Source organism: Aulonocara stuartgranti (assembly GCF_965226115.1).
Source record: "Aulonocara stuartgranti genome assembly, chromosome: 13".
Taxonomy (NCBI): Eukaryota; Metazoa; Chordata; class Actinopteri; order Cichliformes; family Cichlidae; genus Aulonocara; species Aulonocara stuartgranti.
In genome coordinates this window covers 30,685,014-30,707,943 of record NC_138949.1, presented here as the reverse complement: position 1 = coordinate 30,707,943, position 22,930 = coordinate 30,685,014, and the positions used below count along the sequence as shown (strand labels likewise).

At 38.2% G+C, this 22,930-nt stretch overlaps 1 protein-coding gene across 1 annotated transcript; it reads right to left on the bottom strand.

The window, feature by feature from the left end:
• Positions 1–583: 583 nt before the first annotated feature.
• LOC309720510 (coiled-coil domain-containing protein 172-like) lies at positions 584–20,761 on the bottom strand. The gene is made up of 8 exons (XM_082557517.1): positions 20,413–20,761; positions 20,145–20,230; positions 18,576–18,692; positions 17,940–18,105; positions 15,249–15,350; positions 13,055–13,157; positions 1,109–1,184; positions 584–876 (listed from the first exon to the last, which is right to left on the bottom strand). The coding sequence occupies exons 1-8, from the start codon at positions 20,489–20,491 to the stop codon at positions 841–843; spliced, it is 765 nt and encodes a 254-aa protein (XP_082413643.1). The 5' UTR covers positions 20,492–20,761; the 3' UTR covers positions 584–840.
• Between the last annotated feature and the right edge of the window lie 2,169 nt (positions 20,762–22,930).

Genomic DNA, 22,930 nt, shown 5'->3' with positions numbered 1-22,930 from the left:
TTATTATTGATCAGTAAGTTTAATTACCCAGCTAGAAATGGAAGAGCATGGCAACCTTGCTCAAAGCCCTAACCCTCAGCTTATCTAATCTTTGTGTTGAACAGACCTCGTCTATGAACCCTTATTATGATTGTGACTTTACTGTTGGACCAGTGATGAGTGGCTGTCCTCTCTAACAATCCTATAGCTAACTGGGAGAAAACTGCAGCCATTTTTTTTTAATCAAAAAATGTATTTGTTTCAGTCTGGTGGTAAAGAGCATACTTAAGCTGAAAAAGGCAGCATTAGATAGGTAGGTATCCAGGGAACAGGATATGATGAATGTTATAAATAATAAAAATAAAATAAAATGCATGCAACAATCATGCAATGTCTGTTCACCGCTGTTTCAGTAGGCATGATCTGATTGGACTGGAATGTAGCAATACCATATTCTATACACTAGAGGGCAATATAAAATCACTTTTGGGACAAAACTTTGAATACCTTTTTTGCACGTGTTTGTGAGTAGTTACATTAATAAGAATCATATTTTTTTATATAACTTGTTGGTGTTATAAGCAAGGATTAGACACATGGAAAAAAGGATTCGTACATTTTAATAAACTTGTTTTTTTTTTTTCTCAGAAATGGGCACAAAAGTGTAAAGACCAACAGAAAGAAAATATTCAATCCACACATAGAAAAACAAATATTATCCAGGGCTTAGTTAAGACTCTTAGGAGATAAAGAAGAATAAAGACAGCAGGGAAGCAGAAACTAACCGTCTGTAAATCAGCATCTTTGTTTTTGAACATAAGACAAACAAGATAAACTTTGCAAATTATCAGCGTGCCTAACCTAACACTTCTCAGCCCCTTGGCTGCTGTCCAGCTTCTGCAATTAAAAAAGAAAGGAAAAAAAAATAGGTTTACAAAGAACAAATGTGACAATGACAAATGTTTTGCAAATGAATAAAGATATGCATTTTAGCTCATGTGTTACATTTGGAAGTTTGCCCACAACTACCTTTCAAAACATCTAAGCAAATTTGACAGCATCTGTGTATGACTGTCATGCTAAAAAAGGGAAAAAAATAAATGGAATAATTTAAATAAAAGCCACCAACTTGAATTTCTGAGCTTAGTTCCTCTCGCAGATGCTCAAGTTGTCCTTCTTTGTGCATCTCCAGCTCCTTCCTCAGCCTGGCAAGTAAATAAAACCACGTCAGTAACAAAACATAACATTTGGATAAACTTCATTTTTGCATGTAGAGTTTAAACTGCTTATTTTTTTCTGGTATATTGTTTTTATCATTATATTTACTTTTGCTTTGTTATTGTGTCCAAAATAAAAGAAATACATAACATAATACAATTTTCCCTCTAGTATTTATAATGGTGGGAACACCGAATCCACATGCACAAAATATTTCAAATGCTTTCTGAAAAACAACAAAATGAACACAATAGCTGCCATCTGTTAAACAGATTTCCCCTGAAGTCTGAGTTTACTTGACTGTTTGACATTTCAGATGAATGTTCAGAGCGAGGTGTTGTAACTATATGTGCAACATAAATCACAGCGTTTGACTCGGTGACTGTTTGTTTGCACAAAAACAATTTCACTACTGGATTAGGACTATGGTTCAACTAAGGAATTTACAATTTACTGTATCCCAGCATCCACTGACAATACATTTACATGAGTTAAAAACTGATGAATTATCTTGAAAAAGATCCTACCAATCCATTTTCTGCCATTTATCTGGGTCAGCAGGGAAAAGTGTGGGCAGTCTGAGCAGAGATGCCCAACCTCCTGCTCCCCAGCCACCTCCTAGGGGGACACAGAGGCATTCCCAAGCCAGCTAAGAGGCATAATCTCTCCCGTGCGTCTGCTCTTGGGCCTCCTTCTAGTTGGATATGCACAAAACACCTCACACAGGAGGCATGTTGATCAGACGCATACCTAAAACGGCTCTTTTTGATGTAGAGGAGTAGCTTCTGTAACCTAACCCTGTTCCAAATGACTGACTCAGCTGCATTTGAATAAAGCACCAAATCCACACTTTTAAGCTTAAATTTCAAAACTTACACTAACTACTGATCTTATCTATTTCTGATTTTATCTGTTTTGATTTTATATACTGTTTTGTTTGTTTGTTAAGCTTAAATTTCAAAACTGATTTTATCTACTGTTCTGATTTTATCTGTTTTGATTTTATATACTGTTTTGTTTGTTTGTTTGTTTGTTTGTTTGTTTGTTTGTTTGTTTGTTTGTTTGTTTGTTTGTTAAGTGGGTTTAGAGCTCTGGGTAGCTCCCCAACTGGGTCTAGACTGGGTCTAGAGAGTATTTTAAATTCAGGGAATTTAAAATAGAAAGTAGCTCGTCCACAGAAGGACTGGTAGCTCCCCTTACGATAAGGGTTCAGATCGCGCGAACAGGTGTGAAATGTGTGTGTTTAGTTAGTTTGTTTGTTTGCTTGTTTTAATCAATTTTAAATCATGCTTTTTATTTGTTTTGTTTCTAATGTCTCTGTAAAGCACTTTGAATCACCTTGTTGTTGAATTGTGCTATACAAATAAATTTGCCTTGCCTTGCCTTGCCTTGCCTTCTGTAACCTAACCCTGTTCCAAATGACTGAACGCCTCACCCATCTTAGATTCAGAGCTATGATGAGGAGAAAAATCGTCCATGATACCTCACCCAGGACAGGGTTACCAGGCCCCACACTGGCCTTGGGGAGGCTTTTGCCAGTAAGCATCTACTGGCTCAGCTACAATGAGTCACTGGGGTAACCCTCGCTCTGGTGCTCTATGTATCAGGCAGCGTTCAGAGGTGGAAGCCTCAGAAGTCCAACGCCTTGTTGCCAAAACCGGTAACAGATCATTCTGTGATCAGCAGATCCTGCATGATGTAACCTTTGTGGCACACTAAGAAAATGAAGCCAGACCGAGGGACTGCAGTACTTGATAAAAGTGACTAAACCGCATGAGGCATAATTGTGCGCTGTTAATTCAAAATGTACACCATGTATGACAAATGTCACAGCTGAAGAGGAGGAGTGTAGAGACAAGCACAAACACTCACAGCCTAAAATGTTAGACTCTGCGGCTCCTCCACAAAGCTGCAGTCAACACTGCATTCTCCCTGTTTTGTGTATTTAGTAATGTCTCCTGGAGCTTGTTCCACAGATATAAGGATGAACAGAAGACCACGAGGGACGAATTTCTAAGTATAAAATGAAGTGACAGCAATAAATCAAGTGTAGCAATTTCTCTCACACCAAAATCATTCAAATGGAAATTTTTAAAGGCGGGTTGGGTGCTTTAAAGTGCTAGGCTGCAGGTGAGAAGAGACATAAAAGATGAGGACACACAGATGCAGAAGGAATGCGTCAATGAAAGAAAGAAACATTTTGAGACCAGCAGAAAGCTTTTTAGTCTGGTTAAAGCCGAACTACTGATGTGCAAATTCAATTAGTAATTGGAAATCCAGACTTTTTATTTAGCTCAAATATGTATACGCACTGCTTAGTTCTCTTTTTCTAGGAAATCATAGCTGCTACACACACATGATATTTTTTTACCCCAGAAGAAATATGCAGAATTTTTCACTCCACATATTTAAAGGTCACGTTTTCTTAAAAAATAGTTTTCCTCAGACTCAGAGTTGACGTTTTAGTCCCATCTATGTTCTGATTTATAGAACTTTCTATTCCTAAAAATGTTGCAAGAGCAGATTTTTTTGGACAACATTTTCTAAATGATAAAAAGAGAGGAATTAGACAGATGACGCCTTATCTGCATATTCAGCCAGGGTCATATTACTTTGTACTCGTAGGCAGATTTCGTCTGCAGCAGGTGAGTCATCCATCCACACATGCACATTTTCAAAACAAACACAGACGACAAATATAAAGAATAAAATATAATTAGAAGATAAATCCAAGTGGAAAAAAGATAGGCTGTGCGTCTCTATGGAAGCTCTTAAGACTAGCTGGAAAGTCTATCAGAGAGCAGTAAAGGCTGCCAAGCACTCCTATTTTTCTCAACTTATTGCTGCCAGCTCGCATAACCCTCGTGTTCTATATAACACTATAAATTCTGTACTTAATCCGGAAGGCTATATTCTTTTGCACTCTTCTGCGGTTATGTGCAATAAGTTTCTTAATTATTTTGTGGAAAAGGTTGCTAGTTTGAGACCTCCGACTCTACCTATTGCTGACCCAGCCATGCATGGTTCTTGCTCAAGTCTGTTCTCTGCTTTTCTACCAATTGTTTTATCTGATTTAGAGAAACTTGTGTTGAATGCTAAACCGTGTGGCTCTCCAAATGACGTTGTTCCTCCCCGTTTTCTTAAAAAGGTATTTCCTATCATCGGACCACATATTCTGAACATTATTAATACTAGTCTTTTGTCTGGTCAAGTACCTAGGGAATTTAAGCATGCAGTCATACATCCTTTACTTAAGAAACCAGGCTTAGACAGTTCAGTCATATCAAATTTTAGACCCATCTCTAAGCTTCCCTTTCTTAGTAAGATTCTGGAAAGGATTGTTTATACTCAGTTGATGGACTACTTGAATGACTCTAAATTGTCAGAAATCTTTCAGTCCGGCTTTAAGCCATTCCACAGCACGGAGACAGCCCTCGTAAAAGTTATGAATGACATCCTGATAACGACAGACCGTGGTAAATATGCAGTGCTGGTCTTGTTGGACATGACAGCTGCATTTGACACTGTGGATCACGATTTGCTGATCTCCCGCTTACAGCACGGTGTGGGAATTACTGGTTCGGCACTTTTGTGGTTAAAGTCCTATCTTTTAAATAGGACATTTTGTGTTAAGTTGGGGTCGGCTTCATCCTCTGTGGCCCCTCTGCTTTGGGGTGTTCCACAGGGATCTATTCTTGGGCCGTTATTGTTTTCATTGTACCTCTTGCCTCTTGGCGCGATTTTCCGAAAGCATAAAGTGCCATTCCATCTATACGCAGATGACTGCCAGCTCTACTTACCTCTTAGTCATTCTGATAGTCTCCCAACTGGACCTCTGCTTGACTGCCTTACTGATGTCAAAGCATGGATGGCAAACAACTTTTTAAATTTTAATGATCGGAAGACAGAAGCAATTTTATTTGGCCCAAATCGTTCTTCTCATACTCTGGATGTTGATCTTGCAGCTTTGACTTCCCAACTAAAGAGTTCGATCACAAATCTCGGAGTTAAAATTGATTCTGCACTCACCTTTGATGACCATGTAAACGGGGTGGTAAAATCAGCATTTTATCACCTCAGACGTTTATCAAAGGTTAAGCCCTTTCTTTCCAAGCGTGACTTGGAAAGCGTTATTCATGCCTTTATTACCTCACGTTTAGATTATTGTAATTCTCTTTTAATAGGGGTTGGGCAGGGCACTTTGTCACGCTTGCAATTAGTGCAAAATGCTGTGGCACGATTTTTAACTGGTAGAAGAAAATTTGATCACATCACTCCGATTTTGGCCTCTTTACACTGGCTTCCAATTGAATTCAGGATCCGTTTTAAAGTCCTTTTATTGGCTTTTAAATCTCTAAATGGTCTGGCACCTGTTTATTTGTCTGATTTGTTGAAGCCCCACGTCCCCACTCGTTCCCTTCGGTCAGCTGAGCAGTTGCTGCTTTCGGTCCCAAAGTCACGGCTGAAACTTAGAGGAGACCGAGCGTTCTCTGTTGCCGCGCCGATGCTTTGGAATAACCTTCCTCTCCATATTAGACAGGCTGCATCAGTGCCAGTTTTTAAGTCTTTATTAAAAACCTATTTTTATTCCCTGGCTTTTAACTCTGTGGGTAACTGACATTTTTATTTTATTTTATATATATATATATATATATATTTTTTTTTTTTTAATTTTTAAATTTTTAATTTTTTAAATTTTTTATTGTTTTTTAACTTTATTGCTATGTCTGGTTTTATTACTATGTGCATATTAGTATTGTACAGCACTTTGGTCTACCAGGTGTGTTTTTAAAGTGCTATATAAATAAATAAATGATGATGATGATGATGATGATGAACCATTTTTTGCTATTGGGGACATAATATTAAGTCCTAATCATGTGTAAAAAATGCATTTACAAAAATATAATGAATGGAAGTTGTGATGATGATTTTATTGCCTTAATATCATTAAAACTGGGCAAGTTTCACTGTGATATGTGTAAACTGAAAGTTTTAACGTGCTCTGCTAGTGTTTGCTTAATTAAACCTAAGATTAGAATAAAAGGGAGAAAGAAGCTGTTACTACTGTAAAGTTTTAAAAATTAGCACTTTTGCAACAATATCTTGGAAGAAATGTAATAACAATGACAAGTTTTAAACAAAGCAATCACATAAAGTATATCAGATAAAGACAGATCAAAAATGCACTTGAACGTAATCACATATGTGAACTTTATGGACTGCTGCTCCTCAGTTACAGACTGAAACAAACTTCTTCTTGTGCCTTTGAAAGCAGTCTGCGCTTATGGCAGCAGAGTTAATATTTCACACTATAATTTCATAAACATACAATTGTGTTACTCAGTTCAGTTTGTCTCTGATAAACCATTGGACTTTGATCCACGCAGCGTGACGCCTTGGCTGTGATTGAACTGTTATGGCAGTTGTGGAGGATCCATACTGAGCTACACCTGAATTGAAGACGAACGAACCGTTTCTGCTTTTATTGGAAGTTAATGAAACAATAAAACAGCCTGCCTAAAATTGCATTTTCACAGTTTGAAAACCAACAGACGCGTTTTAAACTTTATACTTCTCTCTGGAACTTACAAATCCGATTTTTAAGGCGACCAGGCTGTGCTTCAATCGACGCAATAATGTCCCTAAAGCAATACTCATTTGGCATTTTGGCTGTTGGTGGTCTCTGCTGGCTTTTACTGGAACTCTACAGAGCTATGACATCTTTAAATGAACACTCATAAATAATTTGCCAGTAATATGTCAATGAAGAAAATCCGACACATAATAAAATACATACAGCTCTTATATAATCGATTCCAATCACATAGGTGCATATTTCAAGTATCTTTCTATTGTGACAGTGTCCAGTCTGCACCAGCAGCCACTGTTTTGCACACTGAACACTTTTTAAATGACTCTTGCACTCTTTCAAATTGACATGCATTCAATTTCCAACAATCAATAAGCGGAGAGTTAAATATGCGTTTTAAAGAGACGCTGCAGTGGCTAAAGACAGGATTGATGGTTTCAGTTCAGAATGGATGATCATAAGAATGGCTACGACAGGAGGGGGTGTCTCCGCCAAAGCTACATCCTCAGCACTTCCCGGGGCTAATAAGCCCAGCGGTAATGAAGGACCTAGTATGTTTAATGAGGCTGATGGATGAACAGGACATGCCACGCACATGCATGATTTAAGATGATACTAAGACAGAGAGAGTGAGAGAGAGCGAGAGACAAAAGGTGGGCTAACAAAAAAAGGAAGCGCACATGAAGATTAATATATAGAGAAATATAAATAAAGCACACCAAAGGGAAGCAAATGTTTTTTTACATGCCCTTATTCCTTTCCTCTTTAATATCTTTATTTCAAAACCTGAAACAAAACTGATCCGTGGTATTGTGGAGAGGACATTATCCAAAGTGGCAGCATCAGCAACAACAATGACCCTTCCTTCCTGGAACACTATTGATCTCCAACCTTTAATTAAATAAAGGACGTCTCTCAATGTAGCAACAGGGTGAACCTGTTTCAATACGTTTCTGTAGGAAAGAATGTAATTTATGCCATGCATCTATACTGTATACTGTCCATCTGTACTGCAATGGGAGCACATCTCTGTCCTAAATGTCGTTCCGGGTGCTTTCTGCCGCTTCTTTTTAGTGTTTAGTTTTATATTTAAGTATTCACAATTCTTGTATTTGTGTGCGTAAGGAAGGGAATGCGTGTTTGTGTCTGTGGGTGCCTGTTTGTCTATGCCTATGTGTCAGGTCAGGTCTAAGACTCTTTCTCTTCTAAGCACATCTCAGGTTACCCCAGTGCCCCAACCCGCCATTGCGTTGGTGGTTCCCGGTGTCCGGGGCTGGGTGCTCGGGTGTGTACTGGTTTGCTTCCTGGCAGCCGCTTGGCATGGCATGCTGTCATTTTTTTTTCCTCTTTTCTTTTCTTCCCTGCTATTTTTTTCTCAGTCTTTATGTTAACTCTCTCTCCAACTTCACTTTCTTTCTTTTTTTTTTTCTTTTCCATCCCCAGTCTTGTCAGTTATGGTCGTAATAATCCAAAATAAAGAAATCCTAATAAAATTCTAATAAAATATAACTATGACGCAGACCACTGTTGGCCTTTCTTTGGCCTTCAGACAGCAATTCTGATTGTTACACTGTCAGACAGAACAGGGGAAAAAAATCCATGTATATATTTTTCTTGTACTTACTGAGAAATAAGAAACATTAAGACATGTAGCTTTACGGCTACAGCACAAAGTAAAAACAGATTTAAATTACAACAACAACATCGTTAGAAAGATTTGAATGGAAATATGAATGAAAAATAGAATAAAGAAACTGAAAAGCAAAGACAGGCTAAATGAAAACCACATGGATCAAAGGCTATGGATTTCAGTTTAAATATCTTAGCAGGATGAACACAGACTGATTATTCAATGGAGAAGGATGTGTTGGTACAAAATGTCCAGACAGGAACTCCATGAATAACCATCTGACACACTAGAGGTTAATCCGAAAAATCAGAAACAGCAGGAACTATGGGAAACAGTATGACATATCAAGGAACTAAATCCACAGGAGGTGACGTGGAACTGCTCATGGCTCAATGAGACACGAAAAGTAAACTAAAATTAAAGCAAACGACTATCAAAGTAATACGGGAAATAACTAAAAGGGGAGCACTAACAAAGTGACAGAGACTTTACTACACATGGGGAGCACAGGGGAGGCACGTTTAACTGACAGAACAAATACTATAAACACCAAAGTAACTGGAACAGAAGCACCAAAGTGACAACGCAATAAATAAACAAAGAATCAAGCTAAAGACGATTATTCGTCAACACAACTTAGGAGTTCAAAAACAGAGAACCCAGGGCTGTGACACCCACATATTTATAATTGAATACTGAACTGCACCGATTAACAACTATTAACAATGTAATATAACGGACAGAGAAAACAGTGAGCACAGAGGGATCTTGATGCTTAGCTTTCCTACATGTGAAGCACGAGTTTGGTCCTCTTTCAAACAACCCATATGGAAAAGAGATAGTAAAAACTTATATGTGATTACTCATGAAAGTGGCCACTTTCATGAGTAAATCATATAAGGCTTACATGATTTACTCATGAAAGTGGCCACTTTCTCATTACTTTCATATATTTTTTTAGTAAGTATCCAAAACATACAAGTTTCATTATATAAATTTTCACGGGATCTTATATCTGTTTTCACTCTTATATGCTTTTCATACAAGTCTCACACAAGACAGATACAAACTTTATAAGATTTATATATATCTTTTCCATATGGGAAATGTCACTTTTAAGCTGCTATATTCATGGAAGCTAAGCTCAGAAGCTTTCTGAGAGTGTTCAGGTCATTTTACACTGAAAGTGTCCAAGTGACTTGGCTAACTGTAGCAACTTGTTAACAAGTAGCTAATGTTAGCTTTTTAACACCAACTGAACACAGGATACTAAAACAGTCATCTAATGTTCTCAAGCAACTCGTCAGCCCTCAATTTTATATTGTGCTGTTGACTGTTTTCTCTGGCTGTGAAAATTACTATGATCAGTGCCTCCTTTTGTTGTTATTTAGGCCCTGATAACATTTGATGATATTAACAGAGTTCAATATGTCATGCTATAAATGTCACGGTCCTGAGTCTGGTGACTCAGTGTTTATGTTTTTGTTTATTAATATTATTTGATTCAGTGATTTCTGGTTATACTTTAGTGATTTTTAGATCTTAGGTTTTGTTACTGTGCCTCCCTTGTGTTCTCTGTGTCAAGTCAGTTATGTTTTCTTGTCTGTTCTTTCCTGGTTTCTATGTTCGTGCATCTCCTCGGTCTTCTCTGTCATCCGTGTCTCCTTGTCAAGTCTGCGTCTGGATTGCCTGTTTTGTATTTCCTGTTTTACTTTGACGGTCTCGTGTCCTGTGTTCACTGTTTTGAGTTTAGCTTCCACCCTGTCTCGTTTGGTCAGATTAGTCACAGCTGTGTCTCCCTCCTGTTTCCAATTCCCTCGTCACTTCCTGGTGTATTTAAGCCCTGTGTTTTCGTCTGTCCGTGTGTTGTCATTACCTTATGTTGCTGTGTGTCTTGCTGTGCCTTTTTGGTCCTTATCACTAAATGGTTCTTCTGAGTTTCTAGTTTTAGTTTGTAGTTCCAAAGTTTCTATTTTTATATTTATATATTTCTAGTTTTATTTATGTTTTCTTGTATTGAGTTTTGCACAGCCATTAAAGCTGCCTCCTTCAGTTAAACCTTTCGTTTCAAGTCCTGCATCTGGGTCCTACATTCTGCCTGCCACAGCACGAGTCATGACAATAAAGCTCATACCCACTAGAAGATAAAAGAATGATGAAATAACTGTATCTGACAAAGCAGTCTCCCTAAAGTTTCCGACATCTTCAACATCTCTCTGAGCAGTGCCGTCGTTCCCACGTGCTTCAAGGCCACCACCATCGTCCCCGTGCCCAAGAAGTCTTCTGTGTCCTGTCTCAACGACTACCGTCCGTTGCACTTACACCCACCATCATGAAGTGCTTCGAGCGGCTCGTCATGAGACACATCAAGACCCTGCTGCCCCCCTCACTGGACCCACTGCAATTTGCATACCGCCATAACCGCTCAACGGACGACGCCATCTCCACTGCACTCCATCTTGCCCTGACACACTTGGACAAGAAGGACTCACACGTCCGAATGCTGTACATAGATTTCAGCTCAGCATTCAACACGATCATCCCCCAACAACTGATCGGAAAGCTGAGCCTGTTGGGCCTCTCACACACTCTTCACACTCCTGCCATCTGAAAAAAGGTACCGAAGCATTCGGGCACACACATCCAGACTGTGCAACAGCTTTTTTCCACAAGCCATCCGTCTCCTCAGCAAAAAGGGACTGACTGATACACACACACACACACACACACACACACACACACACACACACACACACACACACACACACACACACACACTATCACTCAGGTTAACTCAACTACCTCAAAACATTGAGACTGGACTGACTAATCAACACAAGCGCAAACACACTGACCTACACCACCAAACCATCGCACACACCAACCTGTAAATGCTCTTTTGCACAATATTATTACTGGACTTTTTGCACTAACTTCTGTACTTCCTAATTTTTGCTGCTACACTAAGGAATGTTTACTGTTCCTCCACTACCTCAACTCATCATCACAAAACCTTATTATTAAGTTACGTTGTGTTTTTCTATCATTCTGTCACTTTGCTGCTCTGTTTGCACATTTGCACGTGCGCTTTATTGTCTGCTGTCTGATAACAAAAAAAAAAGTCTTCCTTAGATAGTTAGATAGTTAGTTTTTTTTTTTGTTTTTTTTTTTGTTAATTTATGTTGTAATTTATGTTAGGTCAGTCTGTCTTGTCTCTGCTAGCCAGCTAACTAGGCCTCTTAGTTAGCTAGTTTAGTGTTTTCTGTTAATTTATGTTGTAAATTTATGTTGCATGTAGCACCTTGGTTCCTGGAGGAACGTTGTTTCGCCTCACTGTGTACTGTTAAACTGTATATGGTTGAAGTGACAATAAAGCCAACTTGACTTGACTTGACTTGACTTGACTTTGAGGAGCCTTAATGGTAACAGATTCAATACTTTTCATTTGCTTTGAAAGTCAAAGAACTACTGTTAGAGAAATCCAAACTATTGAAGTGACCTAAAAAAAACAGACTTCTGTGTAACATGGTTTTCTACATGTGACATGTATGAGTGTGTTTGAATTCCTTTATAGATTATTCCAGTTAAAGCCACAGACAGCAGACACGAGATCAGACTCCATTTTGGCACCTCGAGCTAAGCACTTTGTGAAATGCGGTGAGCAGAGATCGATGGGAAACTGCAGGCTCCTACTTGTAGATTTCAAAATATCCATCATACCCTGATTTAACATCTATTTTACTGTAAATGCAGCAATTTACTAAATGAACATGATGCATTACTATGCCCATCGTTTATATACAGTCTGTGGTTAAAGCATGATTTATTATTCCACTAAAACCAAAGCTGATTAAACACTTAGCTTGAATGCTAAGCTTTACACTGTCATCATTAATAAATATATCAATCACAATAGCCTCAGTTGGTTGTTTTTCTCCAGTTGCTGACAAAATGAAATAAACTCCAGATCAAAGCCTTAATTAAACCAAATGGCCTTAATGTGCTGTTATTTACACTTCTATGTTTGGACTCTACCCAGCAGGATCAAGACGGAGAAAAAGGCAAGACAAGAACTGGGTTTACTGGTCTATTCAGCCCTTCTTGGTATGATCCAGATCTCCCATTTGTAAACAGTTTAATTTAAAAGCCAGAATGCTTGGCTCTGCAGCATTTCTTTCGTCTGTCTTTTTCTTAAGTACATTTACCGTTGTAAGAATGACCAAAGCTGATAATACCACTACTGAGATGGAATTTTTTGCAGTTACACTAAAGAAAACCACAGGGTCCTGCAGAGAGGGGACAGCGGTTGTGCTTCTGAACACCGAGTCCTCCGACAGCATTCACAAAACAAAATTCTCAACTAATTAAAAATCACAGCTGCTCAGCAAGGAATGTTTAAAACGCCAGGAATCTGTGGAAATATTGTTAATGAAATGCTGAGAAGCCTAATGCTGTGTTTTTATGTAATTCTGCTCTTTTATGTCTTATTTATCTGTAATATTTACTGTGTTGGACCTCCCAAAGATTATTCTGTGACATGATGTAACTGCAAGTAAATCTGGTACTGTAGATTCCATCTATGTGTCCAAATGCATAAACCTGCCTCAGCATCCAGACAGTTATCCAGCACTCACCTCAGACAGGAGCTGTCAGTGAGAGGTTTCTGACTGACAAGCTGGCTCTCCGATCTCAGAGATTCTGTCATTGCTTCAGCCTCACTCAGCTGCCGATCCAGGTCTGCAGTCAGGAGTAATAAATCAAACATAAGACGACGTCACTCAGGGAAGACAGACACATGCTGTAGCTACACGGTTAAAACAACAGAACAAGGTTTGGATTATACAACACTACAACTGTTAAAGTTTCTTATTCTAAAGGGACTGGTATGGTTGTGTGTTGGTCCTACACAGAGCTTGCAGACTGTCATGCAGCTGTGTACCCTCACCAAGAGGGCAGTGCCAAAAACAGCTATGTGGGCTACGCTTCTGTGTTTGTCGATCTTTTAGTTAAGCTCCTGCCACAAAGAAGACCAAAGTCATGAAAGACAAAGAAGTTCTCTGTAGTGAAGTGAAACTAAATGTTAAAAACAACAAAAACTGTCCACTGCAGCCAGTCTGTGCTTCTCATTCTCTCATACATACATGACTTACTCATGGAGTAACACAGTTCCTGTCTTGAGACCATATCATAACTATATTCTATATCTGTATTCTATATCGTCATGATATGGCTCATCAATTTTATTCCTCTGTAGTAGCTACAGCTACAGCACCCTTGTTCTTGAAAGCCTGAACCAGTACACCACTTGTTGGGTTTATCTAGGCACAAACCCCGCTGGAACACGAGACCAACAACTGCACGACAAAACAAGGCAAGAAGGCACTCTCTGTGTTTGTGGCTCGCGAGGGAAGTCAATCAAAGTTGAGGAAAAGATTCCTTCACCTGAACTCGACCAACTTCAACTGATTCCTTCGCTACAGTTATTTTTATTGTCAGCAAGCAATCATTCATGAATATGCAATTACAAATACACGTGACATTCTTAAAACAGGCATATCTGAGCAACATCAGTGTCTGTATTCTGTGTGTGTGTGCAGGTGTATGTGTGTGTGTGTGTGTGTGTTTCCAGCCATTCTATACATAGACATATGACCTTTCAGTGAACTTAAATTGTATGCAGAAGTAAGCATCTTGCTAAACTATAAAAACAGGAACTTGCAATAGGTCATATCTCAAACTCTCAAACTCACATTTAAAGGTGTGAACTCTGGCACTTTTAAACAGAACAGGACAGTCTGGTTTCAAAAGCTATAATAGAATTATAACATCGAGACTGCTTCCTCTCATCTCATGGTACACAAGTGCACACAGAATCTTATCAGACCTAATAAGGATATGATTTTTATCAGCATACGAATGGATATATATTTCTAAGGATAAATGACAATCTTAAATGATTAATTCTGACACCACTTTTCTTTCCTCAGACATCCTCTCACTCTCTAAGACTTTGTGAGGTTCTGGAGAGCTCACACAATCTCTCATGTAGCTCAGCTCCATGCCTCCACAGGTATGTCATCTGTACCAACTACCTTTCCACTCTTAATCTTTTGATGGTACGTTGAATTTTGTTACGTTCTTTCTCTCACTTCCTGTTTTAATTTGTTGTCCGTTTTCTTACATTTTATTTAATTGCTAACTTTTTTCAGTCTGCTGCCAGTTTTCTTTCACACCTGTTCTACATCAGCCAATTACTCACCTGTGTATTCGTGTGTGTTCACTTTCCCATTGGTTCCATGCCAGATTGTCTTGTTGGCAGTCAAGACTTCCAGCCCTTTCTTATAATTCTAGTATAAGCTTTTCTTCTTGCTTTGTTTTGCCAGTGTCTTTATTTCATTTTTATTATCTTCATGTACAGACTGGTTTTTGGACTTTGTTCTGCCTCACCTTTTGGATTTTATGTGGTAAAACCCTGGACAGAAACAAAATTGTGGACTTTTGGATTTACTTTGACATGGAATGTTTGGCTCCTCTTCTTAGAAAGGACTTATTACAGTATGTGTGTGTACAGCCTCCTTAACTCAGATTTAAAAAACACGGCAAGCACACCCGCTCAACCTGTTCATGGAGCCAGAAATATGTTGTAGAAGATCTAACATCTGGGCTCAAGATTAAACTGCCTTGGCAGACCAGCTGAATTATAAAATAACTGCTGGTCTGGGTTAAAGGCTGTGTGAATGCATGTGGAAAAATTAAAGGAGCTTACAGAGGTCCTTTTAAAAATATGGCTATGGTCTGTTTTGCATAAAATGAACCTTCGCTGCTCACCTTCGTCGATATCATTCAGACTCTGTAGTTCAAGCAGGAGTGCTCTCTTCTCTTCTGCAATGGAGCTCATGTGACTGTTTGTGCAGCTCATCAACTCCTTCTCTAAATTATAGAAGAGGAAAAGATAAATCTGCAAAGGTTCTCATGGATTGAGTAATAATCACCAGAAACTCTATAATGAATGTATACTGCTGGACAAAAATACAAATACATAATGCAAAGGTTGTCATAGGGGCCACAACCTGAGTTTAAATCACTTCATATTAGGCCTGTATAAGAGCTGTTAGTTATCCTAACGATTACATTAAAAACATGAACACAGTGTTTTTGTTTGGCTGGTTTCAAACTGTCAAGAAAACCTTTGTTACATTAAACTTGTTTTCTAAAACCTTTTTTGATATTTAACCTTTACTTTACCTTTGTGTGGTTAAATATCTAACCACACTTTAATAGATATATATGTTCACAGCACAAGTATTAATAGTGCAGCAAACGCCAGGTGTTTGAGTGTGAGCTTATATAATTATTATAAGTCCTGAGCTCACTAACCAACTTAACACAGATTATACTGGAATCTTGGGTGTTTAAACAGATATAGTTTCTTGCATTTCTATATTTAGCAGGCAACTGTTATACTACTATGAGATGTCTGGGCTCATACACAGTAGATGTAGCAATTATTCATTTCATTCAGGACCACTTCAGTCAAAAGAATATATCTGTACCTGAGCTGAGGTGACGCAAAAATTTCCCCGTTGTGGGATCAATAAAGTCTTATCTTATCTTATCTTATCTTATCTTATAAAATGATAAGCTGGGCAGGAGGTGGGATGCAAAGCAGCTTGCAGCTGTGTGGCAACAGCTTATATAGTATCCTGAAAATCTTACAGGACATTGATCTGCAAACAGAATATGTAGAAGGGTATAGGGCTGTTCGATATAACGATATATATCGGATGACGATATAAAAACATCTAGCGTTTCATTTTACACTATTGTTTGTTTCGTGGTGTCGCAAAATAAACTGTTTACGACAATATTTGTTCATCGTTCTGATGGTCACTGTAGTGGCTATATTAATTTCTTAAAGTTCTCTCTTTCTCTTAAATGTAATATAACCACATTACTGATGGACAAGCACCTGTTTTTATGCGTTGTCATTAGCAACAGCGACGGTAACACCTTCGCGTGTCCGCTTGTTTATGTTCCACTTAAACCTTTCACAATAAAGCTTAAGATCCTGTTGAAACTTTTCAAAATAAACTGAATCACGTGAAAGAGCAGATTATTTACGGATGAGAGTAAAAAAGCGCCGCCAGGTGCTAAAAAATAAACCTTAGACCCAAACGTTAGAACAGGCTTTTCCCCACAGCACGCCATGTAATAAATACAAAGAAAACGGCGGCCGTTACAACTTATGTCTAAAAATGTATAGTTTCATGCATTGGTTAAAACACTCGGCTCCGGGTAAAGGATGCGCAGCTGGAAACACTTCACGCAAGTCGAGCTGCCTGAGATTCACAGAATTTACAAAAAATGTTAAATTTTTGTGATTTATATCGTTTGTGATTTATATCGGGATATAAGATTTTGGTTCCCAACCAGCAGTGAGCTGGCAATGAGATCACCTGATCTGCCAAATTAGGGCTTTTTACTTGCGGACTAAATCAATACTCAACTAGACCTGACATGTTAGTGACTATTTACAGATAGCTGGTGGCTGTAAAACAAGCCCAAATAATCCCCCCCTCCACCACCGTCCTTGACAGATGGTTTGCAGTGTTCGTGCTGAGATGCTTTCATTGGTTTTTGCCAAATAGGGTGGTGTGCATTATGGCCAGATATCTACAATTTGGTCAAAGGACATTGATCCTGAAGTTCTTTAGTTTGTTCAACTTTTCAAGCCCTTTTCAATGCCATAGTCTTTAAGATAAATCAGGACACCCCTCCAAAATAGGCATAGCTATTCAGTCGTTTTCTAATTATACTGCCATGAACTTTAACATTTAACATGCTAAGTGAGTCTGAGATGTAGCTGTAGGAATTTTAGCTGTTTCACTAAACCAGCAGTCCCCACCGGGCTGCGAGAGTTGAGGCTCGGGTGTGAAATTTATGGTTTTAAGGGTTTTTATCGTTAACTTGGTTTCTCTGGGTCTTTTCTCATGTGTTATGAATTAATCGTCTTTTTTTATGTACCGGTACTGGTTTTATTTTATTGTTTTTATCTGCGACACACCTTAAAGGCCGTTCAGTGAAAATATTGTCAGACCTAAACCAGTCCGTGGCTCAAAAAATATTGGGGACCGCTGCTCTAAACGCTGCACGATCTGACCTTGGCGTGAATTTGTTGGGACATCCATTCCTGGGAAGATTATGGTAAATGTTCCAAACGAGCAAGCTGGCAAAATTTCTGTTTTTATTAAGGTGGTCACACTTGTTAATGATGAGTGAATCAAGTGCATTTCTTTACTAGCACCTCGCTGCTACTCACTCTCTTAACTCCCACAGAAGCAGAAAGAGTGTGCTGCATGGAGTCCTTGAAAACGTTCTTTTTCATGAATTATAGGCATTGGAGATCTATTTTGCCCATTTCTAAAATAACTAATAATTTCTAGAGCAGCATTCAGGGCCACATCTGTTTCATGTAACCTCTGTCTTCCCTGAAAACACTACAGTAAAGTGTCTTACAACCTTTGTGTATCGATTCCACCTCCTTCTCCAGATCCAGGAGCACAGTGTGAGTTTGGCTCTTGAAGACTGTTTCTCTGTTCGCCTTAAGACTGAAGTCACTGTTAAACCTTGAGATCTCTTGAAGGAAGTTTTCCTCCTCTTCTTTAGCCACCATCTTTATCTTGGTCTGGTATGAAAAGGAGGATCATGGGAAATACTTCTAACAACAATATTAACAGACCTTGTGGTACTACAGACTTAATGTTACTGTATAATTATGATAACATTTGGAAAAAAAAGAAAATCTTTGCTCTAAGAGCTTATTGTGTAGAATGCAGAATCCCACCATTTTTGGTGGGATTCTGCTTCTAAAATGAGGCTCTGATTTTACATTATTTTTTACATAACCTAGTTTAATACCTGTGGAATTTTAAACAAGCAATTCTAAAATGTCAAACTCAGTTTCTACGAAAATGCAAACATCTCTGAAGGGTACCACTTTTTTGATCTGTGTTTTCACTGATTAATTGATCGGGTCATTCTATATAGTACTGTGATTCAATCAAGAAGTTAAAGCTATTAAAGCTGAAGAGGTATCCATATTGGATACAACCTGTCTAATTTGAGAGATAAGTACTGATCCAGGCTTCAACCTACTAGATGATCCCTGAGGTGGTTCTTCTGACAGAGCAGCTCTTCAATTTGCTTTAACATCTGGTTCTCATATTTCTTTGCCAGGTCACACCGCAGCCTCATTGCAGACAACTGCTGAGCCTGAAGCATAAATACAGGAGATGATCAAGACACACATGCTGACAGACAGATGTACAGCGAGGGAGATGGATTGGTGATGCTTCGTATGTGAGCAATATCACTTGATACCAGACGGGGTGAAATGAGATCAAAGTTCTAGTTTGGAACAATCAGTATATACTCTATACCTGATTATTAGAGACAGACATAATAACTGGAGTTATTTTGAAACTGTAACTAAAAACATCCTTTTTCGTTAACTAGTTCAGCAACAATTCAGGTTTCTTTTTAAATCGATATCATAAACATAAAGAAAGAGCGATTATGTAGGAAGGTAGATTCTTGCCTTGGGCATAACTTTTGGTGTAATTTCAGTCTGTTTCTTGAGCTAAAGAGGAGAAAGTAGCTTTGCTTTTCTTCTGCTGTAATACTAAAGTGCAGCATGTTTCAGTGAGCACAATCAGCTTCCAAGTCCTATAAATACTGTAATTATCTTAAGACAGCTCTCATAAACCATAAGACCTTACATCATGAGAGCTGTAAACACACTGTGCAGTAAACACAGCCTGCATATCTGCATAATGTAAACAGTCTCAATAGTAAAAAAAAAAAAAAAAAAAGATACCACTGCCATGTGTTTCAAATCATCAGTAGGGCATGGTGTGATCCTTGCAATATTTGTGAAAAAACCAAAGAGCCTCTTTTTTTAAAATTATTTTTAATGGGGCATTATATCTCACAAACTAAAGGTCTCAGTAATGTTATTTGGGGAAATTAGCCATTGAATGTAGAGATTAAGTGTTCTAAATCATAAACTAGATCAGCTCCTCAATATGGCATTGTGCTGCTTTGATAGTTCAATGTCTGCTTTTTTTTAATTAATCAGTTTCTATTCATATTTTACAATGTGTGTATTTTTTCAGTTTTATAAAGGTGATGATGAGTAGAATGGCCTCTTTCCTTTTGGAAACCACAACAAATTAAATATTAATTATTTTTGTTATACATACACACGTGTTATGTTACATCCCAGGTAAAACATTCCAGGAACAACATTTTACTAATTTTTATTAGAAAATTAATAATATGGGACCTCTGAAATTTGCACTGAGCTGTGTAAACATAAAGCTGTTATGTAATAAATCACAGTACCATGAAACAGACCAATTTACAGGGGCTCCTTCTAAAATACAGTGCAACAAGTGAACACTTTCCATCACCCTGTGACATGATTTTACAGCTAGTGTGTAAATATTTAATAAACACAGTTCAAGATCATTTAAGACATTATATATGATGAATTTAAGCTCAGTAAACTACGGCTACCATCACACAAAGGGTTATTTGAAGAACCAAATGGTTTATATCTAAAATCTAATAAATGTGAGCATCTTAAAAACAGTGCTATGGCTTTGCCTCTGGTCACAAAATATATATAATTCACTCGTTAGCATCAACTAGCAACAGTTTCACCTTTTCATCAAGTTCCTCTTTGCTCTTTCCATACTGCTCAGTGACACTCTTTATCTTCTCATTGCATCTGATGATGGCTATTTTGACTAAAAAACATTTTTGAAAAAACATCACATGATGCAACATTAAACATTAAAATACAGTAGCCTGTATAGATACATATTTAGCATTGTCACTAGCGTTTAGCTGTTAGCTTATTTGCTAGCTGAAGAGTGATAATTAAGCAAAAAAAAAAAAAAACAGATTCAGAGAAATAAACAAAACTTACCATCCTTGATTTTTTGTGTCTGTTCTGCTAACTGTTGCTCAGTTAAAAGAATTTGTTGAAAAAGTGTGTCCAAACTCATTTTGGCTTAGTAGCTGGGTCAATAAACAGTTAGCTAGCAGACCATCTAACCTAAGGAGGCTAGTTTCTGTCAGGACAAAGAGTCTGAATGACTGACTTAGCTCATTATAATTGTGACATTGTTGCAACATTTTTTAATTAGTTTTTTTTTTTGTTGTTGTTAAACTTTAATTTGTATTTGTAGTTCAGTATATTTAGCTTTAGTTTTAGTAGTCATAGTTTTCAGTCAGGAGTCATTACTTTTATTGTGTCCTTAAAATGTTTGGTTTTAGTTTTGCTTATTCAGTTATTTTAAATTAAATTTGACATTTGATATCATGATATTGACATTAAATATTATAAAGATTGTTCCTTTGAAAATAAATCAATCAATCTTATACTTTATGCTCTTATACTTATAGATTCTATATTTGGAAAATCCCTCCATTATAGCAGTACAAAATCTGATGAAATACCGCTACTACTAATAATAATGATAATAATAATAAGAAGAAGAAAAAGAAATGGTTTTATCACACACACAATAATCAGTAAGTCACATTACTAGACATTAGTTCAAGTTCAGGAAAGTGGACATGAACAAGTGGACGTTGCACAGTTGCAAACATGTCCTAACACCAGGCAGGACCCCACCAGGCAAGACCCCATGGTCTTTCCTGGTGTTGTAGACTCCAGCCTCTATTGACCTTATACTCAGAGCGTGTTCCATTGCTGCTATGATTAGTGCCTCTGTGCTGTCTTTCAGTTCAGCTTTTTCCAGCCCTTGGTAGGATTTCTCAATATCAGCCACTTCTTCTATTTGCCGGTGTTACATACTGTGCTCCTCCAAGAGGAGGAACCATCATGAAAGGACAGGCCCCTGCACAGTATGTAACACCCACAAATATCATCATACAAATAGACAAACTGGTAAAAGCTAACATACTGAACATAGTTGTGGTGGTGGACAAGCAGAAAAACAGCTATAATGATAAATGTAGCAATACCAAATGATAGCAACATCAGGAAGACGGAACATGAACATGACAAATACCAAGGGCTCAGAGAAGAGCTCGAGAAAATGTGGAGGGTGAAGGTAACAGTGGTCGCAGTGATAATTGGAGCGCTAGGTGCAGTGACCCCCAAGCTAGGCCAGTGGCTCCAACAGATCCAAGGAACAACATCCAACGTTTCCATCCAGAAGAGCAGCTAAGATACTGTGCAGGACCCTCACAGAGGCAACCATTCGCACATTCACTCTCGCATTAACACCTATGGGAAATTTAGAGTTACCAATTAACCTATCCTCGCTAAGTAAATACAAATTTAAAAAAAAAACAAAAAAAAAACACAATCAATCAGCTAATTATTTATGTCCTGGATATAGCCTCAGTTAACTGTAGATAGTTCATGGATTTATCAGATAAATCACAACTCAACCTGTGTTAAATCTTCAAGTCAGCAATTAAATTGACGTTTTCCTTCTTCAGAGTCATCATCCTTGTCCTGTATCTGCTGGTAATATAAATTAGAGAAGTACCGCCTAACTATAGTGACCGGCAGTACACTGACATTTATCAGTCCCCACTCAGCCTGACTGTTGAGTGTTATGAAGTGCTGTATCGGCGCAGTCAGCTTTCTCAGAGTAATCCATCTACACCTGCTGCCTACATTTGTCACACAATTCCAGACTTTGACCAGGTTTCTAGTAAAAAAAAGAAAAGAAAAAGCCTCTGATCCAGTGCCATAAAACACATTACTGCGTGAAACAGTTAAATGACCAGAGGGCTACATCATTCTGACATTCATTTACAAAATTAATATCAAATATTGATTAGGGCTTTTTTTCATAAATCACCAGCCTGAGCCTCCCCCCTGACTGGCAAACTTCCCTTTGGAGACGTTAGAACAGCAAAGTCATCAAATTGTAAGCAGACAATTATCCCACAGTGCGGACTGAGACTGCCGTTCATCTCATTTTCTGTCTCTTTTCCAGTCATGTTCTCTTTTTAATAATATCCATGGCCTGTGTCATGTCAATGTAGCCTGCAGGATTGACCTGTACCAACCTATCCAGGACTTTTTCAATAAGGGATAAGTCACTGATGTTCAAATCAGTTGCTTCACAGCCCATCTGTGATTGAACCTGCTCCTTGCCTCTCTCTATATATATGTGCAGTTGATTTACTGCTTTGGGCGCAGGATGCGTGATTGATTCAGCCTCAGTCGTTAATGCAGAGAGCGGCTCTTTGACATATGTATTTATCCAAGTGGATTAGCCCCTAAATATACCATACAGGCAATCAATGAGTTACAGGAAGAGTGCAGTTCCATGATGCATCATCCCTGTTTTTGTAATAATCAGTTTGTTGCCTTTCTATACATGTGACAATAAATTGAGCTGCCCATCACCAGAAGCACCAAAGTGACTTTTCTTTCAAATCACCAACAGATGGCGACA

What these genes read in the sequence shown, in the direction of transcription:
- LOC309720510 (XM_082557517.1), bottom strand. Translation starts at nt 20,491, where the DNA reads ATGAGTTTGGACACACTTTTTCAACAAATTCTTTTAACTGAGCAACAG. An exon ending in GGTGGAATCGATACACAAAG is followed by an intron (nt 15,351 to 17,939) that starts GTTGTAAGACAC and finishes TCTATAATTTAG; the next exon opens with AGAAGGAGTTGATGAGCTGC. An exon ending in ACTGACAGCTCCTGTCTGAG is followed by an intron (nt 1,185 to 13,054) that starts GTGAGTGCTGGA and finishes TTTACTTGCCAG; the next exon opens with GCTGAGGAAGGAGCTGGAGA.